The sequence below is a fragment of the Elephantulus edwardii genome, unplaced genomic scaffold (genome assembly GCF_000299155.1).
Source record: "Elephantulus edwardii isolate Elephantulus edwardi_28Jun2011 unplaced genomic scaffold, EleEdw1.0 scaffold00233, whole genome shotgun sequence".
In the NCBI taxonomy this organism is placed as follows: domain Eukaryota; kingdom Metazoa; phylum Chordata; class Mammalia; order Macroscelidea; family Macroscelididae; genus Elephantulus; species Elephantulus edwardii.
Window position 1 is genome coordinate 3,542,421 of NW_006399983.1, and position 23,769 is coordinate 3,566,189.

Below are 23,769 nucleotides of genomic sequence, written 5' to 3' on the forward strand. Positions count from 1 at the left end.
GCACATAACAACAACAACAACAACCACCCAAAAACCCCATCAAGACATATCATATCCAAATTTTCCAAAATATAAGATTAGAAAAGAATATTAAAATTGGTAAACCAATGTTGTTGTTGTTATGTGCCGTCGAGTCGTTTCCGACTCATAGCGACCCTATGAGTTGCAAACAACTCAACGGCACATAACAACAACAACAACAACAACCCCCCCCCAAAAAAAACCCATCAAGACATAGTCTAGTTTATTTGGTGTTCACCGAATTTCTTGAATATGGATTTCCTTGTTCTTCATAACACCTACTAAGTTTTCTTCTAGTATCTCTTCCACAATTTTCTCAGTGATTTCTCTGTCCCTCTCATGGTCTGTAATTCCAGTCATATGTATGTTGTTCCTTTTGATTTCATCTCACGTGATTCTAATGTTTTCTTTATTTTCTGTATGTCTTATCTCTGCTTTTTCTTCTAGTATGTTTTCTTTGAAGTTCTTCTCTTGCCACTCACTCTCTGCTCCATCTCTTCTGTCCTACTTTTTTGTTCCTTTAGTATGTTGGACACTTCTGCCATTTTAGTCTTAATATTCTGGATTGCATTTTCATGCATTTCTGTTCTTCCCAGTACTAATTGACTGTACCCTTTCTATCTTTCTATTTTAAAGAGCAGTGGTGTCTCTCTGGAGACTAAGGTGCATCTGATACAGGCCATGATCTTCGCAATCACCTGTTATGCTTCAGAGAGTTGGACAATGACCAAGGAGGTTAGAAGGAGAATTGATGCCTTTGAGCTGTGGTGCTGGAGAAGAGTATTGAGAATACCATGGACTGCTAGGAAAACAAACAGATTTGTCCTGGAGAGGGTTAAACCGGGTGGCTCCTTGGAGGCAAGGATTCTGAGGCTCCGTCTAACTTACTTTGGACATGTTGTGAGGAGAGACTGGTCTTTAGAGAGGGACATCATGCTTGGGAGGGTGGAGGGACGGCACAGGAGAGGAAGGCCCTCTATGAGGTGGACTGATTCAGTGACTGGGATAATTGGGATGGGAGTGTCAGAGACAGTGTGATTGGCACAGGACAGAGCGGAGTTTAGGGCTGTTGTACATAGGATCGCTATGAGTTGCAGGTGACTCGACGGCACATAACAACAACAACAACAACATTTTAGCATTTTATTATTAAGGCTTTTACTATTTTATTATTATTTTATTTTTAAAGTTTTTTCTATTTTAAAGCTTTCTGTTTTAAAGCTCTTTTACCTCTTTATTTATAGTTTCACGTCTTTTTTCCATCTTTTCCATCCCCTGCTCCCCATAGTTTTGCTAGTTCCTCCTCATTAATACATTCCTTCTGGTTCTGTGTCTGTGGAGGGTTTGCTTTCTTAATGATTTCCATCCCTCCCCCCCATCATTTGCACATTCTTCTGTAGTTCTTCAGATAACTCTTCATCAATACGTTACTTTTGGTTCTCTATCTCAAGTTTATTCTCTTTGTTTGTGGCTTCCATTGTTTCTTCCATCATTTGTACTTTCTTTCATAGCTGTTCAGATGTCTCCATATCTACAAGAACCATCTTCCTTCTTTATTCATGGGTATTTATTGTGTCTGCAATAGTCTCTGTTTTGTTTGTTTGTTTTTTGAGAAGGCTTAATTTGCTTTTTTCACAGTGTTTGAAGCTTCCTGCTGCTTTCTTGACATTGTGTGAAGTTTTTATTGATAAGAATTAAGCCTTTTAAAAAAAATGTGTCTGTGGAAATTCTTGATAGTTCTTATCTTTATGTTGCTATTGATTAGTTGCCAGCTTACAATGTTCAATCTGTGGGATAAGCCACTCACTCTACTGAAAAGCCTTTCTGGGAAAATATGTCTTTCCTAAAGTCCTTCAGATTCTTTCTGTTCTGCACTGCAGTTCTTCAGGAATCTCACCTTACTATAGTTCCTATCCCAAACTCTATTGTCCTCCTTCATCTACGGAGTGGCTGAGTGTTTCAAGACCAGGTGTTCCACTGAAACAGTTTCTGTCCAGGGGGATTTGAAGTCAGCTCTCTTCCTCGCAGCTCAGCATGCCAGCTGAGTAAGTTGAGAAAGTCTTTCCCCTGCTTGTAGTTCTCTTTCCTAAAATCTCTTGCCTTTTTGGCACCTAATGGAGGAGGGACCTTTTCCCAGGGATGTTTTAGTCCCTTGCCTCTTCACAAGCACCTGACAGTGCTAGCTGTGGGGATAAGGGTCTCACCTGATGTGCCTTCTGTCTAGAGGCTGCATGTCTTCCTTTGTCTCTGGAGTGGCATGAGATCAGGATTTAAGCAGTTTGTATGCAGGTACATCTCAAGCCAGCCTTTCCTCTTGCTGGAAGCTGACAAAATCTTCCCCCTGCTTGTAGCTCTATATCCCAAACTCTCGTGTCCTGCTTGGCTCCTGGGGAGACCCTGCCACCTCGGAGGCAGGTATCCCTAATTGGAGGGACCTTGCCCCAGGAAAGTTTCAGTCCCCTGTCTCTTTTGCAGATTTTTTAATTGAGATCTTATTGTCAGTTTATAAAGAACTTCGTTTTCCATTCATTCATTGTTACATATTTTCCTCCCTGTCCCCTCTCCCCCCAGTTTGCTTTTTCCTTTGGAAAAAAAAGTTCTTTCATTATTATACAGTCCCCCACTTCCACTTTACTATGCAACTTTTATTCTGGACTCTTGTCATACCAATAATACTTAATCATATATTCTTTTTTATCCCTTATCTGTTTTAATGCCATGTACATTATTTATTTCCTCTTTTCTTAATTTCCCCTCAACCCCCCGTCAGTCCTGTTTTATAGAAGTGGCATTATACAGTATTTATCTTTTTGTGACTGAGATATTTCACTCAACATAATGTCCATGATCACCCATTTTGTATAATATTTCATGAGTTCTTTGTTTTTCAGTGCTGCATAATATTCCTTTGTATGACTATACCATAACTTCTCTGTCCATTCATTTGCTGATGGGTACTTGGGTTGTTTCCAACTCTTTGCTATTGTGAATACAGCAGCAATAAACATGGGTGTGCATATATCTTCTTTGGTGGCAGTTCTGGTTTCTTTAGGATATATTCCCGGTAGTGGAATTGCTGGGTCAGATGGTATTTCTGTTTCCAACTTTTTGAGAAAGTGCCATACTACCTTGCATAGTGGTTATACAATTACACACTCCCACCAACAGTGAATAAGGGTTCCATTTTCTCCACAACCTTGCCAGCATTTGTTGTTTGCTACTCTGTGGAATTTTGCTCTTACTGGAGTGAGATGATATCTCATAGTTATTTTGATTTGCATCTCTCTTAGAGCTAGGGATTTTGAACATTTCTTCATGTGGTTTGTTTGACATCTGAATGTCTTCTTTGGTCAAGTGTTTGTTTATATCCTGTGCCTATTTTTCAATTGGATTGTTTACTTTTATCTTGTTGTGGCACTTGAGTATTTTATAAATTCTAGATATAAGTCCCTGACATGTAATTACCATTTTTCAGATTTTTTTTACATGGCTGAATTAAAAAAACCTCTAGTGCTAGGTGCCTGGAGTTGATGTCTCTGTCTTAGTCTTATTCACCTCCTTAATCAGTTGCTGAATCTATTCTAATTCATAGTGATACGTGTGTGTGAGAGATGAAATGTGATCCCAGAGAAAATAGCTAATTTTTCATAAATAGATCACCAGGCCTTGCTCAAGGTGGACTGAAACCTACACCCTTTTGGTGAGCAGCAACAGAATCTTGCTTCTTGAAGGATAATGTTAGAGCCTAATGCACATGCACTATTTAGGAGCTAGTGAGAAATGGCCACTCCAGAAACACACCCTACACCAAATTTAGACTCATTTCCATTGATTTTGACTCCTGGTGTGACGATGGACAAAGGACAGCTGCTCCACAGGATTTCTAAAGTTCTAAAACTGTATGGAAGCAGAGCAGCTCATCTGTCACCTGCAGAGCACCTTGTAGGGACACATTGCTGACCTTCTGTTTAGAAGCTTCATGCCTTAGCCACTGTGCCCCTAGGGCTCCAGTAGATCTCCTGATCTCCTGAATTGGTATGTGGAGCTCCGGTGGCTTAATGGGTTTTATTTTGTTTTTATTTTTTAATTGTGATTTTAATGTAAGTTTACAGAAAAGTTTTTTCATTCATTCATGGTTACACATCTTCCTCTCTACTCCTTGTTTGCTTTTTTAAAAAAAAAAAAATAATACTCACTCATTGTTGCATCATTTCCTCCCTCCTCTCCCTTCTTCAGTACACTTTGCTACACACTTCTTATTCTGGAATGTTGTCTACAAATAAATAATCATATATTCCTTTTAAACAGTTCTTTCCTTCATCTGTCCCGTTGCCATGTTCATTATTTATCTCCTTTACTTAGCTTCTCCCAAACCCGTATGTCAGTCCTGTTTTAGACAAGTGGTGCTATACCGTATTTGTCTTTTTTGTGACTGAGATTTTTAACTCCTCATAATGTCCTCCAGGGCCACCCATGCTGTATAATATTTTATGAGTTCCTTGTTGTTCAATGCTGCTTAATATTCCATTGTGTCAGTATACCATAGTTTTTCTATGTATTCATTTGTTGATGGGCACTTGGGTTGCATCCATCTCTTTGCACTTGTGAACAGCACAACATTGGTGTGCATGTATCTGTTTGGGTGGCACCTCTGATTTCTTTAGTATATATTCCTGGTAGTGGAATTGCTGGGTCTGATGGTATTTCTATTTCCTAATTTTGGAAAAAGCACCAAACCTCCTTCAATGGTGGTTGCACCATTTTACACTCTGGTGGCTTAATGTTAAGGAGTCATTCTATCATCCCCAAACAAGGCAGTTCAAATTCACCAGTTTCCCCAAGGGAGATTGATAGGCAGTCTGTTCCTGTGGGATTTACAGCCTCTGAAAACCCACTGGAGGGTCGACTTAACAAGATATAAGTGCTTTTGTATGCCTGTTAAAGTTTCCAAAATTTTGTCTTTAGAATAATTTTTGCTTTGATATGCCATTGCCATTGTCTTCAAGGTCACTTTCATTTCTAAGATTCATTTCTCCTCCCATGCAATTTACTGTCTTAAAACTCACTGGAGGGTCAGTTATGGGTTGATTCTGACTCGATGGCACATCACAACAACAATTGAGCAAAGATGAGGAAGACAGATCATACTTTTGAGAAGCCAGACAGGTACAATCATTGAGGAAGTATGTGCCCTAAAATAAACATCAGTAGAAAACAGTGAGGTTCACATGAAAATATTGCCTCTGAACCTTGATGAACAGGAAGAATTCGACAGGCCATGAGGGGCACAGGTGGGTCATTTAGGTAGGAGAAGCCCAGTGAACAAGGACCTGGAGCACAAGACGCTTTTTGAGGTTGTAGCAGGAAGTGGAGGTGGGTAGGTGGCCTGTGAGCTGTGCCCAGAGTCCTTCCGGATACAGAATATGGACAAAGTTCAGAATTCTGGTTGATGACCTTTATGCTTCTCTTTTCTGCTCCTCTGTGTTTAAGAACAAAACTAAGGCACAAAACACAAAAATCAGGCCTCTGTATGTGGGATGGACATAGCAAAACTATGTTCCCCTCCCCGGTTCCCATTCCTCACCAAGAGTGGTCTACTCCTGTGCTTGGATTATGGTCTAGCTTCAGATTTCAAGAAAAGGGAGCTAGCCGAAAGAACTGATTTAGTCCTGAAAGGAGACTCAGTCTTATTCCTGGCTGTAGATTTTCTGTCTCAAAGTGCTGCAAGTCCTAAATCTGATGCAGTTTTAACTATTTCATAATCTCCGTTCACTTGTATCAGTCAGGACATTAATGATTTCTATGACCCTTACTCTGTGACGTTTTAGGATAGCTTCAGTGTAAGACACATCCCTAAGGTGGACCTGGAGCCCTCAAGTGGTGCAAAACACAAGGTTGTAGGTTTGAGTCCACCCTGAAGTATCCTGGAAGAAGGGTCTCTGTTCTACCTCATAAAAAACATATTAACCATTTAAATCCTGTAAAGATCAGTTTTACCCATGAGATCATAAATCAGAATGAGCTCTATTAACTCCTTTTCAAATATAGAACTAAATTACATATTAGTTTATTGTTGTTTTGTTTTTTAAAATAACACTACACTCCAAAAACTTTTCCTTCAGAGAGAGACTTTGAGTTTGAGGGTGTTGTTTAGTTGACTTCTTTCTCACACCTCTAAGCTACTGGAGAGAAAGACTTCCAAATACCTGCATGGCACTGGATAGAGGTGATTTTTTAGAGGTTACGAGCATAGTATTTGTAGTTCTGCCTAAAGACCCTTCCACCAGCAGTGTGTTCCTGTGTTTGAGGGGTAGAGGGCTTGTCAGCTATTCATTCCATGACTAGGATAGATATCAGATGCCTATTCTCTTCACCTCCTTCCCTGAACATCGCTTCCCATTGCTTTTGCCATGTGTGTATTATCGTGGGGGAGGGTAATGCTGTGCTGGGATGCGGTTTAGTAAGAGCATCTGATGGCAAAAACTTGCGTAAAACCTCTCAATGGAAATGGAAGGGGCCGTGCAGGGCACAGAAACCATCTTTGGCTCCTGGAAAGTTTTAGGAAAGTTCATATTTTATAAATGGGGAACCCCACAAGTTCCAGAGAAGGAAAAGAAAGGTGAGCTAAGCATGTGGATGTCTGAAGTGATGAACTTGAGTCTGTAGCTGTGAGTCCGCACAGAGAAGCCCCACTTGGCTAGAACTGGAACAGGGAGGGTCATTGGCAGCCTGGGCCAGGAATAGAGGGAAAGGGTCAGAGTGGAATAAGCCCTCTTCTGTGTGTGTGTGTGTGTGTGTGTGTGTGTGTGTGTGTGTGTGTGTGTTGAAGAGTTCTGGAGAGGCCTCCTGCCCCTGAACATTTGCCCCTCAGCTTCCTGTTTCACTCATCGGTATATCACCTGTCTTAGGAGCCCAGCTTTAAGAGAATCTATATCTATAGAGGTGGACGGTCCTGTATGACTGTTGTTGGCTGTTGCTCTGACTCGGGGCGGCCCCTTGTACAACCAGATGGAACTGTCCCATCCTGCACCCTCTTCACATTGCCTGGTGTGTTGCAGTCCATTTTAGCTGCTGTGTATTTTTAGTGTCTCCCAGTTAAGGAGGTTCATCTCTCAGTATTATATCAGACACTGTTCTGTTGGTATCCGTAAGATTTCCATTAACTAGTTTTCAGAAGTAGTACATTGTTTTTTGTTTTAGTTCCTGTTAGTCTGGAGGCTCCCCTGAAACCTCTCCATTACGGACGACTCTGCTGGGCTCTGAAATACTTGTGACATCGCTACACACACGCCACCACAATACAAAAAAAGTGGCAGATGAGTGGTGGCCTGCACGTGTACTGCATCTGCGGACTGGTACATTGCCGCCATGCACGGCTCTGAACCCTCCACTCTGTTCTTCATGTTGTACTTTCAACCACAGCAAAGGACAGCACTCTCTACTCAGTTGTTCAAGGCAGAACAACTACATCCTTGCATACATCCTTGATGTCTTTCTTCCCTCACTCTCCAAAGCCAAGTCCATTGTCATTGCATGTCCATCCCATTGAACTTGCTCACTGCTTGGCTCCTTGTCAGCCATCATTCCAATCTGTGGTGCCTTCCATTGGCATCTCGATGGCTGAAAAGGCCTTCCACACGGTATTCCAGCCAAGTTCGGCACATCTGTCCTCTGCTGAACAGTCATCTTGAACTAACTTACTCTTGTTGTTCTTGTTGTTGTTGTGTGTCACTGAGTTGGGACCGACTCATAGCTGATCCTCTAACAGGGTTTAAGAGGCAGTTTAATCGCACAAGGAGATTGTCCATCTTTCTCCAGAGAATTCCTCAAGTCTAATTTAATTTTACGTAATTCCATTTACTTTACCCACCCTAAATCTTCTATTGTCTCAACCCTGCTTTAAAACAACAATAACAAATAAAACAAAACAAGACATCCAACAAATCCCATAGACTATTGGAGCCAAAGTTTCAACAGCATGACTTTGAAGCAAGACACGCCCATGGCCCCTCAAGGCCTGGCAGGCTTTGCTCTGGGCTCTGCTGACCCCTGAAGCTGATTGCTGTTACAACTCACTCCTTTGCCAGCAGAACTCTAACAGAATTGATATATTCTCTCACTTTGTTGTTATGTGCTGTTGAGTCAGAACTGACTTACAGTTGAACCTCCAGCAGGTTTTCAGAGGCTTTAAATTGAATGAAAGGAGATTGTACATCTTTCTCCTTTGGAGTAGCTAGTGGACTGAGACAGCATACCTGAGGCTTGGCTGCACAACTTCTTGCCTCAAGACCTCCCTTTTTCTCACTTACATCTTTTTTTTTAAAAAAAAATTTGTTAACCCTTAGCTCTTGTTCATAATATTTCTTTTTATGTATTAAAAAATATTGTCAGTAATAATTCTATGAAACAACTACAACATGACTTTTGTGGGAGGTAGAATTTTATAATTTTGTCTGCAATATATGAAGTCTTTGCTGTTTAATTTCTTTTTTTTAATATCTTATCTGGGGCTGTCAAGTAATTTACCTTTGTACTTACAGTGTTAGTAATTCCCATTGTTATGTGCCATTGAATCTGAATCTACCTATAACCAACACTCTAGCAGGTTTTCAGAGGCAACAAATGGTCAGGGAGGAAATTTTTCATCCTTATCCTGCTCAGCTGGTGGATTTGATTAACTCCCATTACCTTCAAATATTTATATTTCAACTGTTAGCTTGTTTATCAGTTTTTATTGATATCATTTAATATCTTCCTCATCCCACACAATAATCAATGTGCTATTCTCTTTCCTTTCTGTCTCTTTCCCTCCATTTTTATTTGCGTTATTGCTCCTTTGTTATAGATACCGTCTGTACATGAGTCCTCCACTCTCTTACCCACCTTTGTTTATCTGTTTTTCTTTTCCCCTCTGAAATGTAGCCAGTTATCTCTTGGCTAGATGAAGTTAATTTCTCATAGATCCCTTAGGATAGCTCATCAGTGCTGAATTCTGTAAATTCTTGCATATGAAATTGGTTTTCTCTATCTTGATTAGGGAGGTCTGGTGGCCTAGTAATAAGAATCTGTGCTGCAAACCTAAAGGCAAGTGGTTCGAATCCACCACCTGCTCTTTAGGAGAAAGACAGACAGTCTCCTTCCATCCAATTTATTACCTCTGAAAACCACTGAGGGTCGGCTATGAGTCAGTTCTGATTTGACAGCAAACAGCAACAAACAACATGCCTGGTATAAAAGTTTGGCTACTTAACAAAATCCTAGGTTCCTCCTTCCCTTAAGTTTTTTTTTTTCTTAAAAGTGCTACTCCAATTTTTTTGGTTTTGTCTATTTTTTCATAAGAGTCTTAGGAAAAGTAAAATTTTGTTCACATTAAAGTTACTTGGTCTTTCTGCTTGAAAGCCTTGGTAATTTTTGTTTGTTTGAGGTCTGTTAGTTCAGTTCTGTTAGTTATTGTGTCTGGTTCCATTTTCAACTGCTCTGTGATTATTTTTAATTAAAGTAGGGGAAGAAATTCACGTCTTTGGAGATTTTTTATTCTTAAGTCTTGTTTTCATAACATATGCCTATGTATTTAAGTTTATTCATTTCTTTGACTCTCATTTTCTGTGTTTTATACTGGTAGTTATGTGCCGTCGAGTCACTTATGACTCATAGTGACCCCATGTGCAACAGCCCTAAACCCTGCTCTATCCCGTGCCAATCTTATTGTCTCTGACACATCCACCCCGATTACCCCAGTCACCAGTCACTGAGTCCATCCATCTCCTTGAGTTTAATTTGAGGTGCTATCCCAGATTCCTAGCATAGAGGTAGCCTTTTCTACTGGCATACTTGTTATCTTCAAGTCAGTTTTGACCCATGGAAAACCCATGTGTTGTAGACAGAACGGCTCATTGAGTGACCTTCGCTTTTAACTTTATGGAAGCCAATTTCTAGGTCTTTCTTGGCACTGCTTGGCAAGCTTCCACCAAAAATCCTACTAGGGGAGTGCAGACTCTACCAAGGTACCTTTGAAAGGAATGATTTGTTTAATAAATGAATGAATGAATATTTTTTATGTGTGTGAAGAAGGAGTTGTGTACCCTCTGATTTCATCTCGTGAAACTCTACACTTTGCCACTTGGCTTCTTTCTCCTTTTACCACCCTATCTTTAAGGGGTTTCTTGCCCTTCTTTTTACCTTCCCATGCAGAATCAATGTAAGTACTTCCAAGTTTTTTTTTGAAGTCAATGCTGGATCTGTCACGACCTTTTTTTTTCTTTCTTTTTAAGCATTTCCACACTTAGCGTGGATTTTCTCTTCCCATGGGTTGTTGCGTCTTCTCTCTTCCACAGTTTTCTCATCTCAAGGTTGCCTTTGCTCACCACACGGTTTATTGGAGGAATGGAAATATGATAGGGCTTGGTTGGTTGATTGCATTTTGGTTGCTGTTGTTTTTGTTTTGTTGCAGTTGTTTTTATTGTGTTATTGTTATTAAAATCCAAGTATTTTCTATTTTCTCGGAACCCTAAGAACAAAACTAGAAAGAACTGAGCTGTAGGTAAGTCCAGGACTCTGTAATATGCAGCAAAGATGGATGAGGGGTCATGGAACACAGAAGCATAAGGAGGGAGCGTGACCTTTGGTATAATCGTTACTTCTTGTTCTGTCCTTGACTGTGGGAAGTCCAAACCAGTAGTGATTAATTCTGTATCTTAGATGTTAGCTGTTTTTGTGTGCCCTGGAGTCTGAACTGATTTGGGACTGACCTTCCACTGGGTTTTCAGAGAGAGTGTATCACAGGGGAGAACATTGTCCACTGTCCCCCAGAGGAGCAGCTGGCAGATTGAACTGCGTGCCTTTGGGTTGGTGGCACAGCTTCTCAGCACTGAGCCACCAACGTTCCCTCCTTAGGTGTGGTTCTAAATAGTACATCATTGACAGGTATGGAGCTGGCCTCCCATTCTCCCTTTATCTAGAAAGACAATAGAAGAAAGTAAGAATCGGAACCATTTTTAGGAGTGCTTCACAAATCCTGCTGTTGTTTGTAAGCCAGCGATCTCAAAGTCCACGTGTGGCCATACTAGCACTCCACTCTCGTGACCAAGGTGCGTCACAGAGAAGTGGTTCTGGGAGCAGATGTCTCTTTGGATTTTCTGCTGCCAAACTCTGCATCCTGAGGTTAATCTGTCAGCTTCTAGTTTTGATACAAAATCGTGGAATACTCTTGCCCAGTGACATACAGCTGCCGAAATGGAAAGCATAAACACAGTTTTGCTTATTTTTTTAAAACTGTCTCTTTTTAAAATTTATATTAATTTGTATACAAAATTTCTATACATTGTATCTCATTCATATATAGTGTGTTTCACACATCCCTTCATTCATATTGTTTAATGTAATCGTCCCCATATATTGCATTTTCTAAAACCAATCACCATTGATCTATAACCACTATCTCCTTTTCCTTTCAGGCCCCCACTGGGTCTTTCCTAATTCCTTTGCCTCTTCCTTCTGCCCACTAAACAGTTTAACCCTTTGATTTCTCCCCCTCCACACCCACAGGCTCCCTAGCCCCCCCTTTTCTCCTTTGTACTCTCCCCCCCCCCTTATTTTATACTGGTTTATTTGCAAAGCTCATATACATTGTTTTTCACACCGAATCTTTCCTTCACCTCTGCTTCTTTCCACCCATCAAACTCTGTGACCCTATGATTATTGCCTGCCCACTCCCTCGCCCATCCTCAGCCCTGTGCTTCCTCCCCACCCCCACCCCTTTCCCTTGGATCCTCCTACTCGTACTATAATAATGATCTTATACAATATTTGTCTTTCTGGGACTGAGTTAGTTCACTTAGCATAATGGTCTCCAGTCTCTCCCAAGTTAGGTAGTAATTTACAAAATTATTGTTCCTCTGTTCTCCATCATGGCGCAGGATCAAGGCGAAAAAGAGAACCCCGTGCGGGACCTGCACATCGGCAAGCTCTGCCTCAACATCTGTGTAGGCGAGAGTGGAGACAGGCTGACCCGGGCCGCCAAGGTGTTGGAGCAGCTCACAGGCCAGACTCCTGTGTTCTCCAAAGCTAGATACACCATCAGATCCTTTGGCATTAGGAGAAATGAAAAAATTGCTGTCCAATGCACAGTCCGAGGGGCCAAGGCAGAGGAAATCTTGGAGAAAGGTCTAAAGGTGCGGGAATATGAGTTAAGAAAAAATAACTTCTCAGATACTGGAAACTTTGGTTTTGGGATCCAGGAGCACATTGATCTTGGGATCAAATATGACCCCAGTTTCGATATCTACGGCCTGGACTTCTATGTGGTGCTGGGTAGGCCAGGTTTCAGCATCGCAGACAAGAAGCGCAGGACAGGCTGCATTGGGGCCAAACACAGAATCAGCAAAGAAGAGGCCATGCGCTGGTTCCAGCAGAAGTATGATGGGATCATCCTTCCTGGCAAATAAATTCCCGTTTCTATTCAAAAGGCCAATAAAATGTTTTTTTCACGAATTGTAAAAAAAAATAAAAATAAAAAAATTATTGTTCCTTTGTACTTTTACACGTGGCTTACTAGTTACCACGGGGCTCTGGTGACCTAGTGGCAAAAAGCTGCACTGCAATCCCAAAGGACACGGTTTGAGGCCACCAGATGTTCTGTGGGAGAAGAATGGAAAATCCCCTCCTGCGCAATTAACTGCCTCTGAAAACCAGCCTGAGGGTCAGCTATGGGTCAGTTCTGACTCTATGGTACGCCATCCCCACTCCACCCCCACTGCCATCACCACCACAACAACTAGTTACCATTCTAGTTTTACAATAATGGTCTTATGCAGTATTTGTCCTTATGAGAATGAGGTAGTTCACTCAGCATAATGGTCTCTAGCCTCTCCCATGTTACGTAGTATTTTTTTTAAAAAAAATCATTGCTCCTGAGTGCTGCCTCATGTGCAATATGTGAATGTACATACAATGTGTGAACGTTTTACTTATTTTAAAAAAAATTCATACCCACTCATGTCATTTAGGGTACTCTGGTGGCCTAGTGGTAAGGAGCTGTGCTGCCAGCCCAAAGGTGGTGGTGGTGGTTGGATGTCATTGAGTTGAGTACAATCCATAGTGACCCTATGGATCAACAACAGATCTGAACTCTGTCTGTCCTTTCCTGCACCATGCTCACACTTCCTGACACACTAGAGCCCATGTGGCAGTCACCGTGTCGATCTACCTGGTAGAGAACCTTCCTCTCTTTTGACTCTCCTCCACCCTTCCAAGCACAAAATCCCTCTCCCAAGAACAGCCTCTCCTAGCAACATGTCCAGAGTTTGTGAGACAAAATTTTTTGGGATTTTTTGGTTTGGGGTTTTTTGGGCTTCTTTGGGGGGTTGGGTTTTTGGTTTTGTTTTGTTTTGTTTTGTTTTTTCAAAGGAGTTAGTTTAATTCCGGGTGGTACAGAATTCTGGGCATAACAAAGAATGAAGAGGAGATTCTGACAGGATTCTGGATTGTATTTACTTTGACTGCACAGCTAAAATCAGAAAGACTGAGAGAACTGGAGATGGACCATCATAGTGTTTCTTCTTCTTCACTGCTTAACAAAAAGTTTCTTCTTAAATGTAAAACAGACTCCAAGACAACACTTCATTTTAACTATAGGTGGCAACAGATGTTATAGCAGAGAATCCAGATGTTTTAAAAAGGAATGGAAGTAAGGTTCATCATTGCCTCAGTCTTATTTTTTGCCAGATTTCTTAATTCCACCCGTGGCCAGGGGACCTTTGCCCACGGCCTTCGCTTTTTAGTTCCTTGAGTTTCTTCTGTTCTTCTTTTTGTTTCTGCTTGAAAGCCTTATCTTCCATGTCATCTCCTTGGTCTGCTTCTTGGGCTGTTTCAGGGGCTTCTTCTTAACACGTTCATGGCAAGACATGACGCCAGCTACCCCTTCCCCAGACCTGCTGCCGAAAGCCGAGTTCAAGACCAAGTTTTATCATCTTTGCCTCCAAGAACCTGAAGGTGGTGGTTGTTGTTGTTGTTGTTATGTGCCATCTAGTCACTTGCGACTCATAGCAACCCTGTGTACAACAGCCCTAAACTCTGTCCTGTGCCGACCGCACTGTCTCTGACACACCTATCTCCATTATCCCAGTCACTGAATCAATCCACCTCATAGAGGGCCTTCCTCTCCTGCGCTGTCCCTCCACCCTCCCAAGCATGATGTCCCTCTCCAAGGACCGGTCTCTCCTCACAACATGTCCAAAGTATGTTAGACGGAGCCTCAGAATCCTTGCCTCCAAGGAGCCACCCAGTTTAACCCTTTCCAGGATGAATCTGTTTGTTTTCCTAGCAGTCCCTGGTACTCTCAATACTCTTCTCCAGCACCACAGCTCAAAGGCATCAATTCTTCTTCTATCCTCCTTGGTCATTGTCCAATTCTCTTATGAATAACAAGTGATTGCAAAGACCATGGCCTGTATCAGATGCACCTTAGTTTCCAGAGAGACACCATTGCTCTTCAGTACTTTGGAGAGGTCCCTAACAGCAGAATTTCCCATGGCAATGCGCCTTTTAATTTCCTGGCTACTGGTGCCAAGAGTGTTGATTGTGGAACCAAGCAAACTAAAGCTGTGTACAATCTCAATCTCTTCACCATCCATCCTGATGCTGCCAGTTGGTCCAGTGGTGAGAATCTTTGTCTTCTTGACATTGATCCTCAATCCATATTGGAGGCTGCAGTCCTTGACACTCTGCAGCAGATGCTTCAGGTCCTCCTCAGTTTCAGCAAGCAGGGTTGTGTCATCCGCATAACGCAGATTGTTGATAGATCGTCCACCAATCTTGACACCACATTTCTCCTCATAGAGCCCAGCCTCCCGGATAATCTGTTCTGCATACAGGTTGAAAAGGTATGGAGACAGGTTACATCCCTGGCTTACGTCCTTCCCAATTTTGAACCATGCACTGTTGCCCTGCTCTGTTCTGACAACTGCCTTCTGGTCCAAGTATAGGTTTCGCATTAGCACAATCAAATGTTCTGGGATTCCCATTCTTGTCAGAGTCAGCCACAGTTTGTTATGATCCACACAGTCAAAAAAGCCTGAAGGTACAGAGTTCAAATCCACCAAGTCCTCCACAGGAGAAATATGGACAGTCTTTTCCTTTTTTATTTACTGCCTCTCAACATTCACTAGAGAGTCAGCTTTGAGTTGGTTCCAACTTGGTGGTTCATAACAACAACAGCATCTTATTAATATATAGTCAGCATCTTCTTTAATATATAGTTTTACTTTTCACTTCTGTCCTCTCTTGTATAAGCTTTTGTAAACTCATTTCCAACTTATTACAAAAATCCTACCTCCATCCTCCCTGCTCAGCTCCTTCCCACAGTCCATTAGCAGATTACTCTTTCGTCAGCACTCACTCTTCAGAAAACCCTGCTCGTGCTCAGAGAAGCAATTCCTTTTCTCTATTTCTTCTATTCCTAGGCATTCAAGTCCTTTCACCTTCACATTTATTCTGATTGCCATTCTCCTTAGTTCAAACCTCATGTGGGTAGCTTGCCTAGAATACATAACCTTTCCCTGAACCTACAATATTCATCCTGCCTCCATAAATCCTGAAATGTTTGCTTTCCCTCCCCTTCACTTACTTTAAATACTACTCAGACTATGACTTTACATAAGTCTTACTTTTCTCCATGCACTTCTACCTCCAAGAATCTTTCTTGTTTCGAAGCTCTTGAACAGTTTGTTTTCTGTGGTATGACACTCTTTCAACGACATGTTATCTCACCGTGCTTTTAATTGCATGTGCATATCTTGCATGTGCCACCGTGGAATTGTTAACTAGACTAGTGTTAAGGAAGTTGTTGTTGTTGTGTGCCATTGAGTCGTTTGCGACTCACAGCGACCCTATGTACAAGAGTTCTAAATGCCGTTTTATCCTGTGCCAACCTAGCCATCTCAAACACACTTATTCCCACTGCTCCAGTCAGAGAATCGATCCATCTCATCGAAGGTCTTCCTCTCCTTCGCCGCCTCTCCACTCTGCCAAACATGATGTCCCTCTCCAAGGACCAGTTCCTCCTTGCGACATGCCCAAAGTATGTCAGACAAAGCTTCAGAATCCTTGACTCCAAGGAACATTCCGGCTTCACCTTCTCCAGGATAAACCTGTTTGTTCTCCTAGCAGTCCATGGTATTTTCAACCCTCTTCTACAGCACCACAGCTCAAAGGCATCAGTTCTCTTTCTTTCAACCCTATTCACTGTCCAACTCTCTGATGCATAGCATGTAATTGCGAAGACTATAGCCTGGGTCAGGGGCACCTTAGTCTCCAGCCTGACGTCTTTGCTCTTCAGTACTCTTGAGAGTACCCAGGTAACCTCAGGCCACATTAGCCAGTGCACAAACCCCGAAGCATTGCCGGAAAAAAGAGTTTTTTGGCAATTGGGGAGGAGAGAGAAGCGGAGCTTTTCAGATCTCCAAATTCTAACCCAGGTAACCTCAGGCCACATTAGCCAGTTCACGCACCCCGAAACATTGCCAGAAAAAAGTTAAGAAAGTAGCATGGAGCAAAAAGACTAGGTCTTAGTTGTGGACCATTACCTAACACTCACATCTATACTGCTGGACTCTTTTTATTCCCTGACTGGTCTGTGCCAGACATTTAAATGTTTAACTTTCTAGGAAGTATTTGAGACTTTCAGTGCAAATTGTGTGTGTGTGTGGCACGGGAATCTCTGAAATCCAAATTTATATCATAAGGTAGCACCGTCATCAAGATGATGAACTGTGCTGGGGAAAAAATGACAACAAACTTGGTGGCTGAACACACGAAGATATATGTGCTGCTGATGGAAGTGTGCTGCAGGTTTGGAAACTCTTTTACAGAAAATATCCTTCCTGCAAAGCCAAAAAAAAAAATCCCCACTGTCATCAAGTCAGCTTTGACTTGCAGCAACCTTCGGTTAGATTTCTGAAACTGTAAATCATTACTGCATTTTTCTGCTATGGAGAGATGGTGGATTCAGTTAACTTATCAGTTAGCAGCTTTGTGTTCTACCCATGGCACCGCAGCAGTTTTGGCTAACAAAGTTTCCACCATTCAATAGCAAAGGGACATGCAGTGTCCTTGTTGACACACTAGAGGAAGAGAGGAAATGAGTCTTGATGCCTGAATGCTTCCACTCTGAAATGGCACGTGGTATCTTTTTACATGTTAATGACTAAAACAAGTCATATAACCATGCCTGGCTTTCAAGAGGAGATGAAATGTAATCTTATAAGGAAGCATAATCTTTGATTTTGCTTGGCTCCACAAACAACATTCTTGGTACCAGCAGCCAAGACATCAAAAGATGAATTGATCTGGGAAAATCTGCTGTCATGAACCTCTCCAGAGTATCGAAGAGCAGTGATGTCAGTCTGGAGACTAAAGTGCACCTGATCCAAGCCATAGTCTTTGTAATTATGTGCTATGCATCAGAGAGCTAGACAATGACTAGGGGTGTTAGAAGGAGAACTGATGCTTCTGAGCTGTGGTGCTGGAGAAGAGTATTGAATAAACCATGGACTTCTAGGAGAACAAACTGGTTTATCTAGAGAGAGTGAAAACAGGTTGAAGTGAAAACAGGTTGCTCCTTGACATGCTTAGGACATGTTGCAAGGAAGAACCAGTCATTGGAGAGGGCGTCATGTTTGGGAGAGTATTGGGACAGAACAAGAGAAGAAGACCATCGATGAGGTGGATTGACTCAGTGACTGGGCTAAGGGGGTTGGGAGTGTCAGAGATGATGATAGTGGCTCAGGATAGAGCCGGGTTCAGACCTGTTATGCACAGGGTTACTGTGAGTCACAAGTGACTTGACGGCACTAACAACAGCAATTTCCATTTCTTTAGAAAGATAAAAAACAAATATAAGGGTAAATTCTGGAAACTGATAATGTTAACAGCATCTTGGTCAATCTGATAGTCAATTCACTCCCTTGTACACAGAATATAGTCATTCCTTCTCCTAATGAGACATCTCCAAAATCTCAGTCAGTCATGATATTGAGTTTAGGGTCTATGACCACTGAATGGTAATCTCCACATTAGGCATGAAGGTGTCTCTTTTTAATCCAGAAACCAATAAACTAAAAAGATGCACTTCTCTACATGCATCCGTGTGACAAGATAGAAAACACATATGCTTCTACCTTTCAGCAAAGGGAGAAAAGGAGACACTCAGCACACACTTAGTCTTGTCATATGCCTTCCAGCAGGTTTTCATAGGCTCTAAATTGCATGGGAAGAGATTGTCTTTATCCCACAGAACAGCTGGTGGATTTGAACCTGTGCCTTAGGGTTGGTGTGACAGCTTCTTACGACTAGGTCACCAGATATCTCTCATCAGGCACTTGTAGTTGTTAGGTGCCTTTGAGTATGACTTATAGTGACCCTATGAGCAATAGATCTGAACCATGACCTGTACTGTGCTTTCTTCATCATTTCTGACACTTGAGCACATTGCTGCAGTTACTGTGTCAGTTCAACTCATTGGAGAATCTTCTTCTCCTTTGCCTACCCTTCATCTTTCCAAGCATGATGTTCTTTTTCTAAGTAATAGCCTCTCCTAGTAACATGCCCAGAGTAGAAGAGGTGAAGCTTTGCCGTCTTTGCCTCAAGGAGCTCTCTGGTTGCACCTTCTCCAACGTATATGTTTGTTCTTTTGCTAGTCTATGAGATATTCAATACTCTTCTCCAGCACCACAGCTCGAAGGCCTCCATACTTCTTCTGTCATCCTTATTGTCCAGCTCTCAGATATATAGCACATGATTGAAAAGAACAATGGCCTTAATCAGGTAAATTTTGGTCTTCAGACTAACATTGTTCTTCAGTACCTTGGAGAGGTCCCTGAGAGCTGGTCCAGAGATGTATTATTGCTCTGGGCCAGTTTGCAGCTGGCACTAGTCTTCAGCAATTTTACAGTCTCTTGAGCAGACGTTGTGAGGCTCGGGGCATGTTCCTTGATGAGGCTCTGCTTCTGCTCTCGGGAGAAGAGGCCTCATCGCTTGTTCTCCATGGTTCCTGGCTCTCACCCCCAAGAGGATCCTCTGCTTCCTGGTTTCTTTCTGGCCGTATCTGAAATGGATGTTGGGGCATATGCCCTTCTTAGGGAAGACACACTGATTTTTTTTCCTGTTTACCTTCTTTCTACAGAAAGTCAGAAGTCCATAGATTATTTAAAGTTCCGAAGAGTATCTAGTTTTTTATTCCTCAGACAATTCAAGTCTTTTCAAAAAGGAGGTTTTGTTTGAGCAAGACCACGTCCACAGCTGTTCTTGGGATAGTTTCCAGAGTTTTTATGTCTTTTGCTTTCTGGTATCAAAGTTCTTTCTCTTTTCAGTGGCAGATATTCTGAGCCTGTGAGGCTGTACAGAATCACACACCCTTAGGTTCTTTGCTAAGTCATTTTTTCAGATTGGAATATTGATTTCCTCAGGTAAGCTAGAGGAGGAAGAGAAGGGCATGAAAAATGGCTCACTGCCTCTTCAGTGCTATGATAACATGTTACTTCCATTTTCCTACCACTGGCTAAAGCTAGTAGTTATATAGATGGATCTAGTGCTTCTAGTGCTGCAGAATGGGCCCAGGGAAGGAGGGAAGGGCAGAGCAATAAGGGAGCATTGAATGAGTGTGTCACTTCTGGGTAGAGACTGTTGGGGGCAGGTGTGTGTCACTGAGATAGCCCTTAGCAGAGGAAGAAGCGTCAATGTCAATTACTAGAAGCTACAAGTATAGATTTCGCCTGACATCCTGGCTCAGGCCAGAAGTGGGAGCCCTCGTTACTGCACCTCGTGGAAAGAATCGCTATCCTCTTCTTGGACTCTTCTGGATTGTCTGCCTCACAGCTCTACATGCTTTCAGGCGTCTGGTTGCACTTTTTCCTGGAGAGGGTGACTTGAAAGAGAGCTCAAGCTTAGGATTCCAGCGACTACACTTTGAGTAGCATTGCTAGTGCAGCGAGAGGGGTCCTTAGAGCTCCGTGAAGTACCCTCCTTTCAGTTTGTATTCACTTTGATTAAATCCGCCCCAATTGTATCACCACTTGGAAGAACCACTCAATTTGTTGGGGAATAGTCATTCAGAAGATTCTGATTTGATTGGAGGAAAAAGTTGAGAACTCCTTTGGAAATACGTTGTAACCTGCACGTGGTCCAGATAGCAACTAGGAGCCACTGTGTGCAGTGCGAGGGAACCTGGTTGCATTCTTGTTTTCACTGTTTGCAGTTGAAAGGTTTGGAAGTCCTAATCTGCCAACTGTACAAAGAGAACTTAGCACAATTACTACCCTTACCATTGAAGAGAGATGGATTCTTGGGCAAAGAGATTGAAAAGTCTGTGAGCCCACATACCTAGGACTTTGGAAATGGCCCAGGCAGAGCGAGCCATGCCCGAGATTCCGGGTTGTCATGGAGTGGGTGTCGGAGTGGGGTGGCTACAACAGGTGCTGAGACACAGCCAGCCTCTTCTTCCTTCTGATTAATTGGTTTCTCTTTTGTTTTATGGAACTTGACAGCACTGGTTGTGGCTTTTCGTGGTTGACTACCCCCGTAGTACCTAATTACAGAGGAGATTTTTTTTAAAGCTACAATGAACACATTTTCTAAATATGTTCTCAATCTAGTCGCTCCCCTCCCTTGGTAATTGAAGGCAGAGAGAAAGGAGGGCTGGGGGAAGAGTGGGGGTGGGCTTATTCCCAGAGGCCTCTTGTCAGTCAGTAATGGCAGGTCCCAGGAGCACCACTCAGAGCTGAGCCACCTCTTGGTAGGGAGGATACAGGGAGCTACCAGTGCCCCAAGGCTGAACCTCAGGCACATGAAGCTCTCAAACCTGCTGCCTCACGTCTACACGTGAGGCGTAGGTACCACACAGGAGCCAGGTAGGAAATTACACGCTTCAGCCAAAGAATTGAGGCTTTCTGTCAAAATAAAAACATATCCAACAACTTCTAAGGAGATCAAAGCCAGAGTATGGAAACTCTTAGCACACGTGATTGGAGCCTCACTCTTTTGTTCTTTTCGATGAAAAGAGTCATTACAAGTGAAGTACTTTTTCATCCGCTCGTCCGTCCCTTCATCCTCTCAGCCCTGTCTAGGCACTGAGAGTGTCTGGATAAGAATCTCAGTGGGCAGGAGAGTAGAGCACTGATCCGGCTCGCTAAATCAGGAAGGAGCGTTAGGAGAAGTACAGTGATTTTAGATTCCAAAACTTTGCTATCTTAAACACCAAGTTGCTCCCAGCCAGTTCATATCTTGTTATGGGTTGAGCACATCCACAAAAGATATTTTAACACCAATCCCTTCACCCATAGATATGACTGGAACTTTGGAAATGTGGTCTTTGAAGATATTGTCAGTTTACATGAGGTCATACTGGTGTAGAGTGGGAATTGCTAACTTTGACATCTTCTTGGGGTGATTCTGATACATGATCAGGTCAACGCTTATTAAACTTTCATGTGGGTTTAGATCATCTGGGAAGATGGTCAAAATGCAACCTGACCCAACAGGTCTGTGGTAGATCTGAGAATGGCTTTCCTAATAAACCCCTGAAGTTCCTGCTGGTTCAGGCAACCTTTAGGTAGCAGAAGTGGAGAGTTCATGGTTCTTAGCTTTTTTTTTTCCATTATAACAGCCATATTTATTTGTAAAAATCCAGATATAAAATGTAGTCTTTCAGTCTTTCCAGGTTTTCCTTTTTTACAAAAACAAAAAGGCACATAAAAACCTTCCCCAATGTCATTCCCGCAGATGGATGATTTTCAGGCAGTCTTCCCCCGTCCCCCCATATATCTACATGCTTCATTCTGGGATGTCTCACTTTCCCCACATGCTTCGGTGCTTTCCTACTAGGGTAGAGTTCCGAATTCCAAGACTGAAGTACACAAAGTGGGGTGGGTGGGTGATGGATGCAGAGTGTGGCATGATGCTCCACGGCATGCAGGACGGGGGACTAGTAGTAGGTTTTCTTCTCCACCCAGCCACCAGGGCTTCGCCTGATGATGAGTTTTCTGACTTCATCATACATGAAGATAAGAAGTGAATAAGGGAAGGCACAGAACCACCAGGTAGGTTTGAGGGGATACATCCTCAGGGCCACCCCCATGCCAGGGCAGTAGGAAAGGAAAGCAGCAAGGGCCGTCTCTTCAAAGAGGCCAAATATTAAGATCTTGTTCTTCATCCCCTGCTGGAAGAAAGAATTCCTTCTGGTCTTGCAGATGATCAGATCAGCCCACTGCACCACCACGATGCTGACAAAGAAGGCAGTGTGGCAGGTGAACTCCACGATTTTCCTCTGCTCGTATGTCCACTGCTGCCCGTAGCTGTCTTCCAAATCATTGTCCCAGCGGTCATCCCAATCCATTCGGGTGCCCAGGAGGTCATAGGGGAGGAAGCCATTCTCAGCCAGAATCACAAAATAAGTGAAGAAGCCTCCCAGCACCTGGATCATACCAATCTGTCCATAGGCCATACTGATGAGCCTCTCATTCACGAGTCTGTCTGTTTTGGGATTTCTGGGCTGTCTCTTCATGATATCACTCTCAGCTTACTCGTATGCCAGAGAGATGGCGGGAACCATGTCAGTGCCCATGGTTCTTAGCTTTGACTGCACATTAGAATCATCAGGCACTTTCAAAAGTGCCACTGCTCAGCCTGCACCTCAAACTGACTTAAGCATCATTTCTAGAAGCAGAACCTGACCCAGACATTAGTAATATTTAAAGCTTCCTGTTTGGTAGCATTGAAGCTGTAGTGGCATAGTAGGGAGGAGTTGTGCTGCCAATCCAAAGGCACATGGTTCAAATCCCCCAGCTGCTCTGTGGGAGAAAGATGGGTGGTCCTCTCCCAGGTAATTTACTGTCTCTGAAAACCTGCTGGAGGGTCAGCTATGAGTCAGTTCCAATTCAACAGCACATTATAGCAACAGAGTTGATAGCAAGAGAGCTCTGCTGATGTAATCGATAGCAAGCTGCACTGTCAAACCAAAGCAAGTGGCTCCTATAGTTTGGATCTACCAAGGGCAAACTGCTCCCATTTCAATGTACAGCCTTGGAAATCTATTGGAGGGACACTGGGGATTGGAAAAGACTCAATAGCAGTGACTTTCAGGGTTGTGAGTTGGGTTTGGGTTTTTTTGGTTTGGTTTTGTTGTTTTGGTTTGATTTGGGTTTTTTAGTTATTAACAAGGTGCAGCCAAGTCAAGGACCTGTGATTCTTCTGCTTTGCTCCCTAATAAACCACAGCCCAGCTCCCTGCTCCCTAGAATGTAGTTTCAACCAGCTGGGAATTGCATATGTTTTCCTAGACAGACAATGCATATTGTCATTAAGGAAATAGACCTTTTCATAGATAACCAATACCAACATTCGTGAATATTGTTGTAGCCCTGGTGGCATAGTGCATAACATATTGGCATTATGAAAGGTCAGTAGTTCGATTCCACCAGTCTCTTTGAGGAGGGAAATGTACAGTCTCCTCCTATAAAGATTTATAATCTTGGAAGGCCAGTGGGTGTAGCTATGAGGTGGCATCAACTTACTAGCATCGGGTTAGTGTTTACTTCTAGTATAGTTCTTTTCTAGAGAAAACAGTCTGTGATGTTGGTTAAAGCCTTTGCTGCCTCTCTCTTCTAGGGGAGAGAAAGAGAGAGAGAGAGAGAGAGAGAGAGAGAGAGAGAGAGAGAGAGAGAGTGTGTGTGTGTGTGTGTGTGTTTGACATATTCACAGT

At 42.6% G+C, this 23,769-nt stretch overlaps 2 protein-coding genes and 1 pseudogene across 2 annotated transcripts in view; 2 read left to right on the forward strand and 1 right to left on the reverse strand.

The window, feature by feature from the left end:
- LOC102847007 (protein shisa-6 homolog) overlaps window positions 1-23,769 on the forward strand; it is a 631,671-nt gene that overhangs the window by 399,329 nt on the left and 208,573 nt on the right. The gene's annotated exons all lie outside the window — the stretch shown is intronic.
- LOC102872512 (60S ribosomal protein L11-like) lies at window positions 11,928-12,464 on the forward strand. The gene has a single exon (XM_006898567.1). The coding sequence runs from the start codon at window positions 11,928-11,930 to the stop codon at window positions 12,462-12,464; it is 537 nt and encodes a 178-aa protein (XP_006898629.1).
- LOC102872117 lies at window positions 21,995-22,633 on the reverse strand (annotated as a pseudogene).

What these genes read in the sequence shown, in the direction of transcription:
- LOC102872512 (XM_006898567.1), top strand. Translation starts at nt 11,928, where the DNA reads ATGGCGCAGGATCAAGGCGAAAAAGAGAACCCCGTGCGGGACCTGCAC.